The sequence below is a fragment of the Pangasianodon hypophthalmus genome, chromosome 13, assembly GCF_027358585.1.
Source record: "Pangasianodon hypophthalmus isolate fPanHyp1 chromosome 13, fPanHyp1.pri, whole genome shotgun sequence".
NCBI lineage: Eukaryota > Metazoa > Chordata > Actinopteri > Siluriformes > Pangasiidae > Pangasianodon > Pangasianodon hypophthalmus.
Genome location: NC_069722.1, coordinates 2,868,009 through 2,881,709, shown reverse-complemented (window position 1 = coordinate 2,881,709; position 13,701 = coordinate 2,868,009). Strand labels below are relative to the sequence as shown.

Below are 13,701 nucleotides of genomic sequence, written 5' to 3'. Positions count from 1 at the left end.
TTGTAGAGGTGGAGTTTATATTTTGACCATTTCCTCTTTGTAGCAAGCAGAAACCTCTCAGCTAACCACAACTAGAGTGGCTACAAAATATAGTAAATAGAACGTCTATTCTATCAATTCTGTAATCTATATTTGTTAAAGCATCACTTCATATAGTGTACTTGTGAGTTTAAAATTTAAAATTACAAGCAAGGACATGACCTACAGTCTACATGCAATAACTTTAGTCAAAGTCAAATCTCAAAGTCTTTATTTGTCATTTGCACAGCTGCCACATGGAAAACAGCTCATTGAAATTATTGTGGTAGATCCACAAACATATACTGGACATGTATTAACATATAACCTATAGTAACAAAATATCCAAATGTGCAAATGCAAATACAAAATATATACACAGGGCAAAAAACTTTCAAGACAAGATACTGCACTGCAATGATCTCCATTCCTATACCTCACACAAAACTCCTCTGCTAAAAAAGCAGCGCAGAGACACATGTCTAAAAGCATTTAGACAAATCAGAACTCTTTTGGAACAATATACTCTGATAAACAAAAAGAAAACTCTTTAGGAACAATTCAGCTTATCGTGTTTGGAGATGAGCTTGGTGTTTTGCATATGAGGTACAGAGGTGGGAGCATCGTGATATGGGGCTGCTTCTCTGCAAACAGCACTGGGCCATTACATGTAATCATATAAGAAAGAATATACTGGGACATACTAGATTAGGTTAGGTTTAGGTTAGATTCAACTTTACTGTCACTGTCAGAGTATGAGTACAGAGACAACGAAATGCATTTAGCACCCAACCAGTAGTGCAAATAGGAGATAAGTTAAATAAAGTAATAAGGTTAAGGTGCAGTAAGTTATGATAACAGTGTACAGGTAAAGTAAACAGTACGATGCATACCAGTAATGCGAATTATGGTCCAGTAAGTTGAGATAAACAGCATGATGCATGCAGTGTGATACAGTAGATACATACAGTGGATAAAATGCAGATGTGCAAATAGCAATAATATGCAAACAACAATCTGATAAATAATTGTAGTAATGACAGATAATTGCAGTGAAGTGAGAGTACTTGCAAATAATTGCAGATAATAGCAATAATGTACAATACAGTATAGTATGGTGTCTAATGCTACTGATTAGTTATGAGGTGGAGGCTGGCTGTTAATGCTTAGAAGCTGAGCTCAGCATTAGTACAGCTGAAGGGAAAAAGCTGTTCATGAGTCTTTTTGTGCAAGAACGCAGACCAGTTCATGATGGGGATGGGAGGTGTCCTTGATCATGCCTCTCACTCTCTGCAAGCAACGCTTTTGATAAATGTCCAAAATGTTGGGCAGATGTGTTCCAATGTTTGGCAGATTTCACTACCCTTTGTAGTGCCTTCTGGTCACACACTGTGCAGTCATTGTACCATACTGTGATGCAGGTTGTAAGGATGCTCTCAATGGTACAGCAATAGAAGTTCACCATGATCATGACCTTTTTGAGGAAAGAGGAGGTGTTGAGGTTCCAGGAAGAGGTTCCAGGAAATGTGGACACCCAGAAACTTGAAGCTAGAGGCCCGCTCTACCTCAGTCCCCTTAACAAAGATAGTGGTGTGTTTGCGGCTCCTCAAGGACTTCTGGTAATCCACAATCAGTTCTTTGGTTTTCTGGGTGTTATGGTCAAGGTTGTTATTGGCAGTCAGAGGTGAAGAGGAAGTAGAGGAGTGGACTCAGCACACAACCTTGTAGTACACCGGTGTTTATGATGATGATGGAGGAGGCATTGTTGCCAAGTCTAACAGACTGGGGTACGTTGGTCAAAAAGTCCAAAGTCCAGAGTCCAGTTGCAGAGAGTGGCGCTGATACCATGATACCAGGAGAGTTTGGAGATCAGCTTAGATGGAAAGACTATTAAATGCAGAGCTAAAGTCAATGAATAGCATCCTCACATAGGAGTTGCTATTTTCCAGATGAGTCAGGGCAGAGTGAAGGGCCGAGGTAATGGCATCCTCTGTTGACCTGTTATGATGATAAGCACACTGATCCAGTGATGGTTGTAGGCAAGCTATTAGAGGAGAATTGAATCTAATCAGCTAAGAAACTAAATCTGGGGAGAAGATGAACATTTAAACAAGGTAGTGACTCAAACATACAGTCAGAATAAGTCAAGAAGGCCTTGCATAGCCTAGTCCATTTCCTGATTTTGAAATCTAGAGAATTCTTAAATTGCGAGTCTATCAAGCTACCCTTGTAATCTTGGGAAAGAGAAAAAGATTTGGCAAGAGGAATGGGCCACAACTGAAATGGAACACAATGCTGCTAAAAGTTAATTACACAGTTACATCTCAAAGATGTAATTGCCAGCAATGGCTTTGCAACAAAATTCTTATGGTGGTAATTTGTGGTGTCCAAATACTTTTTTCCCTATCAGTAATTTTTTTAACATATGTATTTATGCTTATGAATGTATATACACATTTTTGTTCATATTTATAAAGTCAAAATGAGTATTACTTTGAGTATTACTTACTCATTATGAGTATAACTTTGAAGTGGATATATGCACTGAAAGTAGGTGTCTGAATATTTATTTCCCCTCACAATATAAACAATTAAAGTTAAATACAATCAATACAGCAGCATCACATTCATGTCAGGGTCATAATCCTTTTCCTGTACCTGAGCAACACCAGTATCTTCACCATGGTTGCAGTTGTTCTGCCCACAAACTGCCAAATAAAAGTGGGCCAACTATAACTACATTAATGTTTCCAAGCTACTGGCTGCACCAAAGGCACAAAAAAATACAAAGCAATTCCAAAATATTTCAGGTGCACTGGCAAAATTAATATTTTTCACTGAACACAGAGAGATGTTTGTTTAGTTTGTCACCAGTCAGTTGCTGTAGTAAATGGGTATAATATTAAGAGACATTATGAAATGAAATAACACTTTTTCAAGTCATGCATTGGTGCTGAACAAGACAGTGAAATAACTGTTAAATAACTGAAAAAAAGCATTTTTGGCTCTACATATAAGCGAGCAAACTTTTTTCTAATGATGTTGAACAAGAGCTGACTCAGTCAGTTACTCAGTCACCTTTACTTATAAAGTACATTTAATAACAACTGTTGCCCAAAGTGCTGTACAATTAAATCAGATAAAAAAATGACATGTAACAATATAAGTAAGAATACTACATTTAATCAGATTCAAAAGCTGAAACAAAGAAGTGAGTTTTGAGACATGATTTAAAAACCTCAGGAGTTGGTGAAGACTTAATGTAAAGTGGCAACTTATTCCAAAGCCTAAGACCTGCAACTGAAAAGGGTGTATCACCCTGCAATTTTAATCGTGATCTAGAGACAATTAACTGTAAGCTAATGTGATGACCGTGTGATGACCTTGACAGTCTAGAGTACCGTTGTCAGAAAATGAGGTCAGAAATATAGAGAAGTGCCAAACCATGCAAGCCCTTGTAAACAAATAACTCCACACTTTAAACTGTATGAGATCCTGTATGAGACTGGAAGCCAGTGGACTGAAGCTAGTACAGGAGTATTAGAATCACATTTCCTGGTTCCAGTCAAAAGCCTAGCTGCAGCATTTTAAACAATCTGGAGGCGTGAGACAGAAGATTAAATAATTCCCATATAAAGTGCATTGCAATAGTCAAGTCTCGATGAAATAAAAACATGTATCACAGTCTCCAAATCATTAAAAGTTAAAAATGTGTTTAATTTGGCAATCATTCTAAGTTGATAAAAACTGCCTTTGACCACAGAATTAATTTGACTGTCAAATTTTAAAGCCAAATCAAAGACGGTTTATGAGTGTAAGTTGGAGGACAAAGGGCCCAAGTTACTATTTACCATAGTAATAGGGTCAGGGGGGCCAAAAACTAAGATTTCTGGTTTGATTTATTTAATTGGAGAAAATTAGCCACCATCCAACTTTTAATTTCCTAAAAGACATCAATAGAGATTGTAAAGCAGAGACATCAATAGGTTTCATCGGAAAATAAAGCTGGTTGTCGTCGATGTAACAATGATACGAGATGTTATATTTCTTAAAAATAGCTCCTAAATTGAGCGTATATAAAGAAAATAAAACAGGGCCTAGAATGGAGCAGAAGACGAGGAGAAATTCCCAGTTTCAAATGAGAAAGTTCTATACTTCAGGTAAGAAGCAAACCAATTAAGTGCACTGCCCTGAATTCCAACCCACTGCCATAAACGCTTCAGAGGAATGGTATGTTCGATTGTATGAAAAGCTGCACTGAGATCTAGCAAAACTAGAATAGCAACATCCCCGTGTCCACAGATAACAATAAATCATTAGAGGGCAGACTCAGTACTATGTCTTGTTTTGAAACCGGACTGATATTTATCTAATACATGATTTTTACTTAAAAAGAGGAAAGCTGATAAAAGACAACCTTCTCCGAAACTTTAGAAGGAATAGGTAATCTAAAGGATCAAGATTTGCCTGGACCTGTAACAGTCAATCACCTTTATAATGTGCTTTGCATCTCCACAATAAGACTTATATCTGACTTGACAGCAACTCTTTACTCCCAGACATCACTGTTCCCATTAGAGTTATTAATTTGTGAGTCTTGAAATCTTTATTTACACAATACTTTATTTACAAGTATTCAGCATAAAGTGCTTAAAATCCACCTACTGAAGTGAACAAAAACACACTATTAATGGTGTTAATTTTTTTTAGAGCATGTATGGCCTGTGACTGTACTTTTTTCTCCATCTACTCTCCCAAAAGAAAATTTTAGAAACTCCCACCTTAAAAAAGACTGTCTTCTCTTGACCAAACTCAACCACACTGCGCAGATGTTAATCTAACTGCAAAATCCGTATCGAAACCTATCTTAAATTAGTTTCTCCATCAGTCTCGTAAACAGCTCAAGTAGACCTATCAAATTGTAAACAATAACTAGGAAATGGAATATATACAGTATATTGAGGTGTAATGACATACGAAAATCTTAGTTTTCCATTTTCAATTGATTAAAACATTAAACATTATAACACTTCAGTAACTGAAACTTAACATGATTTGAATGGCTACTTGCATGTGCAGTTTAAATCAGATCATTAGATTATTTAAGGGTGATTAAAAACACAAGTAAAAACTACATGATTTGAAGATTATCAGTGGTCTGAAAACATTATTTTGATTATTTAAAGGCTCAGAAATCTTCATGGATTGGTTTCTAATTCTAATTCTTTTCTCAAAACCAGTCTTGTTATTATACAAGATTCGTGGTCAAGGTATGAATAATATGTCATTTCAGTCCCATTTTCCCCATGTAAAGGAGGCAGGACTGTGCCTCTCCACAGAACTGAGGATGGAACCAGGAACACTAGAGCTGGGAGTCAGCAATGACCTATTAATTAATACAGTTGGTAACTAAAATAATTTCACACAAATCTGTTTTTACACAGTAACACACATACATACAACCATACAGTAGTATGATGCAATGGCAGTACTATCGTATGTTTTCATAAATTTGTCATTTACAGTGCTATATATATACTTTACCTTTTACATTTACATCACCACATCACATGCAGAAATTTTTTATTACACAAAGCAAGTTACAGATAATTTTATTAGGTTAGACACCTCTCCATAGATTTGTACTGGATTATGAGTAAATTATGTGGTGGGGAGTTTAAGCATCATAGAAGCTAGTAACAGTGGTTATCATAGTATTTACGTTCCCTATATTTATGGGTATAGCAGGCTGAAGGTCTTGTGAGATGCCTGGACTCAATCCTGGACTTTCCACTACCCGAGGCTACCCTCCTCCAAATATTAACCTACTTCTTTGGTGGTGTTTCCTATTTCCTGTGATTCCATAATGTGTACCATATGATGGATCTCCAGGGAAATGCAAAGGTTTTCTTATGCAAGGTGTAATACTTTTTGCTTGCACTCCCATGCACTTTTCCAGAGACATAGACAAAATCTCTGAGGTGCACTTACCTGGGTGACCGCTACATTAAACTCCACACTGCTGAACCAAACATATGAAAGCTTCGAACAAGATGTATTTGACCACCCAGAAATGGGAAAGGATGCTGGAGAAAGACTGCTAACACCAAAGCAAGCTGACTTTTCATCAATGTCTCATACAGTCATACATATCGACTACAGTGGATTGGACAAGGACACAGTGAAGTACCGCTACCCTTTACCACTGGTACCATCAGCCATTGAACAGGTAAAGGAGCCAAATGCTCCAGTAAAATTGATGTCCACAGTACAGAAAACTTGATGCACATTGGAGAATGTGATGAGTGGAAGACATTTTTCATAAACAACAATGGAGTACCTGGTCATGCCCTATGGATTGGTCAATGCTCCTTCAGTGTTCCAGGCCTTCATTAATGAGGTACTCAGGGAAATCCTGCACACCTGCATCATAAAGTACATTGAAGATATCCTGATCTATTTCCAGGCCAAGGCAGAACACATCTCTCAGGTACATGTGGTTGTGTAAAAACTCTTAAAGCATAATCTGTATGTCTAGTTGGAAAAAGTGAATTTCACAAGAAACCTGTCAAGTTTTTAGGCTTTATTCTCAACAAAAGAGGAGTGGAAATGGATCAGAACAAAGTGGAGTGAATATGTCTACTGTACATATTCATGATGATCTGCAAATTCCTGACTGGATGCATAATCAGCCAATCATGTGGCAGCAGCACAATGCAAAAAAATCACACCGATACAGGTCAAGAGCTTCAGTTAATATTCACATCAAACATCAGAATAAAGAAAAAGTGTGATACACATACATAGAATGGTGCAAAAAACATCACCTTAAAAAAGTCTACACACTGTTAATATGGCCTATATATAACAGACACATTTACCTATCCAACTTTGTTCAGCTTACAAAAGAATTAATAGTGTCTGGATGCGTAGCACCACGGCTTTCAATGTAAAAATGCCCCCAGTTTTGTAATCATAAAACACACAAATATGCCCACAAACACAAAAGTTATAAATATCAAGAGACTTGTATGCCTTGTTTCGTTTCTCTCTAGTATAAATGCTCAGAGTTTCTATGAGATGTATATATGTTCCTCCCATTTCAGGCTAGCACAATTTAGCACTATTTAGCCACTGACAGGATGCCAAGCTTTAATTTATTTACTTTAATTTACTTAAACGCTATATGTTCCAATACTTTTGCTTACCTAAAAATTGGGTTGTCTGCACCTCATTCTGCTTTCCACCCTCAGATACTCATGTTTCTGCACAGATCTCAGCATGTCTGGGAGACATCTCCTAATGGATGATAGCCAATCAGCTGAAAATAAATCCCAGCAAGACTTAGCTGCTCTATACCACCAGAGATGCATCCCCACACATTGCTAAACTGACTCATTCATGCAGATTTCTCCTATACATCAGAAGGATCGGGCCATTTCTAACTACAGAAGCCACTTAGGTGCTTGTTCAGTCCCTCGTCGGGACTAAATAAAACCTATATAGTTTGTTTAGGATTGAGTGCTGTACTCTGGTTGGTCTGGCTCCACATACCACTAGTAGCTGGTCCTTTTGTAGACAATCTTTCCAGTATTTATCAGCATTATATTACTGTTGTAATATAAGTAGCTTAAATGTACTGAAAATGGAAAAACAACACATAACAATATGAAAAAAGCAGACAAAAAATCGCATAGATAGATAGATAGATAGATAGATAGATCACTGTATTCATCCCAGAGGGAAATTCACCTATTACAGCAGCACGGAGAGTTAAAGTATACTAAAAGTAATTCAACAGTGTAAACATTGTAAACAGTGATAAAATAAATAGGGATATACAGTACTGTATAGATTGAAAATGAAAGAAAAGGGTAAAATGAATAGAAATAAAGTGGCAGGTGCATTTGGATGTGAATAGTGGATGGTAGTAATGTTCAACTATTGTCCAATGAGCTTAAGACTGGCTCAGTGCAAAATAGTGTCCTAGCACAGTGATGAGGTCATGAAGGGGATGCTGTTTATTGTCCAGAATGGCTGTGAGTTTATTGAGTGTCCTCTTTTCCACCACCACCTCAAAACCGTTCAGAGAGCAGCTCAAGACCAAATCAGTCTTCTTGATCAGTTTGTTGAGTATTTGCATCTCTAGCACTGATGCCACCTCCTCAACATACTGCTGCAAAGAAGACCACACTGGCTACCACAGACTGATAGAAGATCTCTAACATCTTGCTGCAAACATTAACTTGAGCTTTCTCAGAAAGTAGAGTCTGCTCATCCCTTTTGTGTACACAGACTCAGAGTTGACCTTCCACTCCAGCTTTTTGGCACATTTACTCTTCAGTTAAATTTGCACTGACTCAGCATTAATGCACATTTCACATTTCATGCATATCATGTTGTCCTGTCTTGTATTGTTGATTGTTGAACTGTTATTTTCCTCTAACAGTGGCAGCAGTCTGAGACGGTCAATCCAAACATCTCTATTCCCATCCACAGATTCCTCCTGGGGACTCTACAGATGTTCCCAAACCAACTGTGAGATGTAGGCTCTTCAGCAAGTCCTGGGTCTGCCCCTGAGTTTCTGTTAAGTTGGACGTGCCTGAAGCATCTCTACCGTCCTGCTCCTGGTTCATCACCACAGACTGGTGCAGCAGTTGTTACACTGATGATCCTGACCTAATCTCTAACTCTCCTTTTCCATCACTTATGAATAAGATCCCAAGATATGTAAACTCCTCTTGTAGGGTCAAGGTTTTGCCCCTTGCCCGAAAAGTGCATGCTAAGTGTGATGAGGAGGAGGAAGGAGCCAGGCTGTGAGGACGCCTGGCACTAAGTTGGCTAATCAGTAGGAGAAAGGTATAAAGGAGTGGCCTCCTCCTTGCCCATCTGTGAAGTTTGTTACATTGGGGCTGAAACCCAGGAAGGGGAGGGATGCGCTGTCGGATAGCCCTTGCTATTGCGGGAGGATTGTGGTGCCGAGGAAGTGCAGTGCTGGAGCGGTTACCGGAGGACAGAGGAGTCACTATCGTCTGCCTGAAAAGGGGCAAATCTCCATTCAGCACTGAAGAGGTGTGTTAACTACCCCAACCTTGTTAAATGCCTTCAGGAGGTTGTTCCTCCTAATCACACCTCAAAGTATCATTCCCAGTATGAGCATTGAAGTCGCCCAGGAACACTGTGGAGTCAGTAGGAGGTACCCTCTCAAGCACCTGCTCCACCTTTTTTAAGAAGGGTCAACAGAGGAGGAGTTCCTCTTCCATGATGTGGAGTTACTTTCCCTGTATGAGTAGTCACAGGTGGACTGGCCCTGATGTGAGGCATCTACCATCAGAGTAAATATTGTTGTAGACTATGCAGTTTGTTTCTTTATTGATATCCCAGGTTTATACAACCTGAAGTCCACAGAGATGCATGTTGGGCTGGGTGTGGTACATGTGAATTGAAGGACTTCTCCAGGTGAGAGCACAGAATTAGGGGAGATCCAGGTCAGTAAGATAAATTGCCTCTAGGTGTGAATAAGTTTGTGAATGTGTGTGTGCATGGAGTTCCTGGGATACACTCCAGATTCACTGAGACCCTGATCAGGATAAAGCGGTCACTGAAAGTGAATGAGTGAGTAATTGAATTTGGATGAATGAATGAATGAATATTTCTAGCAGAGGATAAAGGTGTCTGTCTGGTCACATTAGTTTATAAGCTCCTCTAAAGTCTGGCTGGCATTTTATTTGTTGGAGTCAGCAATTCCTCAAAAAAAGTGCAAAATCTTGGCACAGCATCTCAAAATACAACTATGCGTCAGTACTGAGTTGTTGTGATATCAGTACTGAAATATAGATCACAGGGTCTCATTTATATGCTGTATAGAAATTTGCAAACATGGTATAGATGGTATATAATGTATTTTCCATTTTACACTCGAAATAATTTTATAAAAAGTTGTCGTGATGTATGATGTAAACATAGCCTGGTCCATGAGGCATCTCATCCTAGAAGTTACCAGACCATAAGGATAGAAATGTTTCATCATAGGATAAATGTAATCAAAGAGAAGTGGTATGCCATATTCATGGCCGTAATGAACTTTGAGGACACTGAGGTCCAGACCTTGGTAGTTTCACAAGGTTGTTTTTTTTTTTTTTTGACATGTCATGTAGCCTCCATGTATCATGTGTCAAATTCACTATGGTAACAGTGACATCCTGAAAATGTAGTGGCAGTGTTGTATACTATGCAGAAAAAACATGCAATCCAAGACTACCAAAGCAGCAGTGCTCATCATTTCTCACCTGACTTCAGAGCAGCTGAGGAGGATGTTTAGGGATTTCTCACAGACTTAGTCACAGATTATTTTTAGCTCTCACAGGACGGTACACTAGACTTTATATTGTATGCGAGTGTCTTGCCTAACAGGGACAGTCCACCACCATACCACCAGAGGGCGCCCACCCCCAAATTTTAGAACCCTTTCTTGGTTGACACACTCTTCCTGTTCCTTGAGTATGCAAAGCATACTTAGGATAACCGTGAAGTCTTGTAGATTCGGAGCCATTGTTTTTTGTGATTGCTTTTGCTTTTGCCTTGCTTCTGGTCTTGGAATCTGAGGCTTCAGTGGGCACAGGATGAGCTAAACTGGACAGTTGAAGATTGCAAAAAGACCAGGCAACATTTTTTAATCTTGAACTGTCCAGGTTTAGGTGAGCCTGTGCCCACTGTAGCCTGTGTGCTTGGCTGACTGGAGTGGAACCTGATGTGGTCTTCTGCTGTGCTTTGTAAGAATCAAAGCTGTAAGAGAGAGAAAGAAAGGCTGATGAGGGACCCACTGTTTACAGTTATAATGTAAGTGATAACAGGAAATAACTTGTTGTGTGGATGTTCCATCTGTGGACATTAAATGTAAATATAAATGGATAAACAGTATGACATGGTTTTCTTTAATACATAAAAACTATCTATAATTGTTGGCAAGTTGCTGTGGTGTAAGAGGAATAAAACACTTCAGAACATGCTGTCATAGGAAAATAATCAAGATTTGGGGTGCCAGCAGTAACCCTGCATCATCACTCTGATTATTTTACTATAACAACACCACATACAGTTCATTATTCTTTATTAACACACAATAATATAGTAAAGTCAAAATAACTTTATTTGTGTAGCACCTTTTACAATTAAAAATTTTCTCAAAGCAAATTCTTAAGGACATAGTTATAAATGAAATATAACAGAAATAGCACAAGAAAATACAGCGCTAACAAAAACTAGATAAAATTGCTAAAAAGAGATAAAAGAATAATATAAAGAATAAGAATGAATTGTTTTTGGTTGTTGTTGGTTATAAGCCCTGTCCAAAAATGGTGTCGTTAGTCCTGAATGATTTGAGTCTGAGCTCAGATTTAACGAAAATGGTGATTAAATAAAAAAAAAAACCCAACCACCTGCTGAATTTTTTTTTAATTACTTTGAGTGCCATGAGAGCATAAATAGCTGAGGGATGGGATAAAAATACATTTTGTTTTTTTTTTTTTACAAAACACAGATCATTGGGAAAACATAATGTCAAGCAGCTTGACATGAGGGTTCAGTGTGTGTGTAGAGTCTCTAGTCGTTTTTCTCCTCTGTTTTGCTTGTGTTGTCTTTGCTCAGGGGGAAGTCCAGCGACGTCCTGAAGCGCATCGGGACCTCGCGCTCATCCGACTCGGCCTCTTTGACCTGAGACTCGATCTTGAGGAAGCCGTCGTCCCCCAGCGTGCAGGTGAGTGTGGACGGATTGATGTGTTCCGGGAGCTCCACGCTCCGGGAGAATCCTGCAGGACCGGACGAGTCCCCCTCAGTCGGCTTTGCCACCTTGACCTCCAGCTTTCGGCCACACACAGTCACTGCGATGTCATCTGGAGAGAAGCCATGAGTGTCGAGGGAGAAGATGCTTGGGCCTGTGAGTCTGGCGGTGGATGTGGAAGATGATGTGGAAGATGATGTGGCAGATGATGTGGCAGATGATGTGGAAGATGAAGGTGAGGAGAAGAGTTCATCCAGGCTCTGAAACAGCTCGTTTATGAGTCTGTCTCCTATGTCTGCCCTGAAGCTTTCCATCATCTGCTCTCTGTGTCGCAGGAATCGCTCGGTCAGGCTGCAGCGTCTCGGCCACAGCACATAGGCGTCCTCGAAGAAAGGATCGTCTCCGAATAGGCTCTCCATGATGGACTGGGTCATCTTCCTGTTTAGTTTTTCTAGTGCTTGAAGGCTTCTGCGCTCTCAGCTGAGTGCTTTAGCCACAGAAACCTTCGCTGTGCTTTATATATTCCTCCAGCTTGAGCGCAGAACCTCCTCCTGCTTCTCTCTTTACACCACTGAGCTCATCATGACATGATCGGCATGTTCAAGGTCTCTGACCTAAAAGAAGACGTGTTTAAATTTGACCTGTCATGTATAAATTTACGTCTCAGTGGCTCTTCTTTCTCCTGCGCTGATCTTACTGGCACAGAGAATGCTGGTGACCTTTAACCTCTCAGCAATGCCACAGAGAGTAAGCTCAACGTGCTAATTTTAAACATTGTGTATTAAGAACCATCTTGCTTTCTCTGTACACTGAGCTGACTCACTTCAGTGGTGCATGAGGTCATTTCCCAAAACACGTCATACCCATGTCGAGAATTTTAATTTCAGTACACGGAAATATAGAGCAGGCAGCTTGGGATGATTATTTAAAAAATAAGGCAACTGTAAGCCATTTTAATCACTTAAATAATTTTTAAAAATGTATTAAATAATTTTAATACATTTTCGAGTAGAGTAAAATGCATTATTTATTTTATGTACAGTAAGCCAGAGTAACCCATGGCAACAATATATTAAATGACATAATATATAAAACTGAATATAGTCATCTAAAATGTAAAGTATAACTAATATATTAATAAAATGTAAAACAATTATCAAAAATATAACTAATAAGCCCCAGAGTAAAATAATTATTATTGTTATTATTAATGTAGACATTTATTTATTTACTTATTTGTTTATTTATTTATTTTCATACATTGTTTATATAGATAACAAATAATTATGATAAAGACCTTTAACGAAATTATCTAATATCACAAACTAACTAAAAATCTATACAAATTCCAGCATAAAATCATAAATCATCTAAAAAAAAAAAGTATAATCGATATTTTAAAGATTAGAATTTCTCCAAACAATTAATCATTTCCATGGATATTTTTTTCATTCTTTCTTATTTATTTGCTTTTTTTTATTGAGTATTTATTCATGATAAAGAACATTAATGAGATGAGCTAAGATCATTCATGAATGAATTAAAAAGCTGTAAACATGATTGCATAAAGTCATAAATTATACTATATATAAGTTAAATATCAAAATTTTGCCAAAGTATCTGTTCAAATGTTTTTTTTTCATTCACACACAACATTCATACATGACTTTCACACTCCTTATACACCTTATGACATCAACTACATTTCAAAACAGTGCTATGAATAAATGCATATGTGTGTGTGTGTGTGTGTGTGTGTGTGTGTTTGGGATACCGGTTGAGGATTTACCCGGTGAGTGAATGGTGCAGGAACGTAGCTGAGCAGGGAACACACGCAGATACAGTTTCAGATATTTATAACATGACACAGTTTATGACACACTTACGCTAAACGCTTTAATAAG

At 38.3% G+C, this 13,701-nt stretch overlaps 1 protein-coding gene across 1 annotated transcript; it reads right to left on the bottom strand.

The window, feature by feature from the left end:
- Nucleotides 1-11,149: 11,149 nt before the first annotated feature.
- hspb9 (heat shock protein, alpha-crystallin-related, 9) lies at nucleotides 11,150-12,301 on the bottom strand. Its single transcript, XM_026916953.3, has one exon. It carries the CDS (start codon nucleotides 12,229-12,231, stop codon nucleotides 11,620-11,622), a length of 612 nt encoding a protein of 203 aa, XP_026772754.3. The 5' UTR covers nucleotides 12,232-12,301; the 3' UTR covers nucleotides 11,150-11,619.
- Between the last annotated feature and the right edge of the window lie 1,400 nt (nucleotides 12,302-13,701).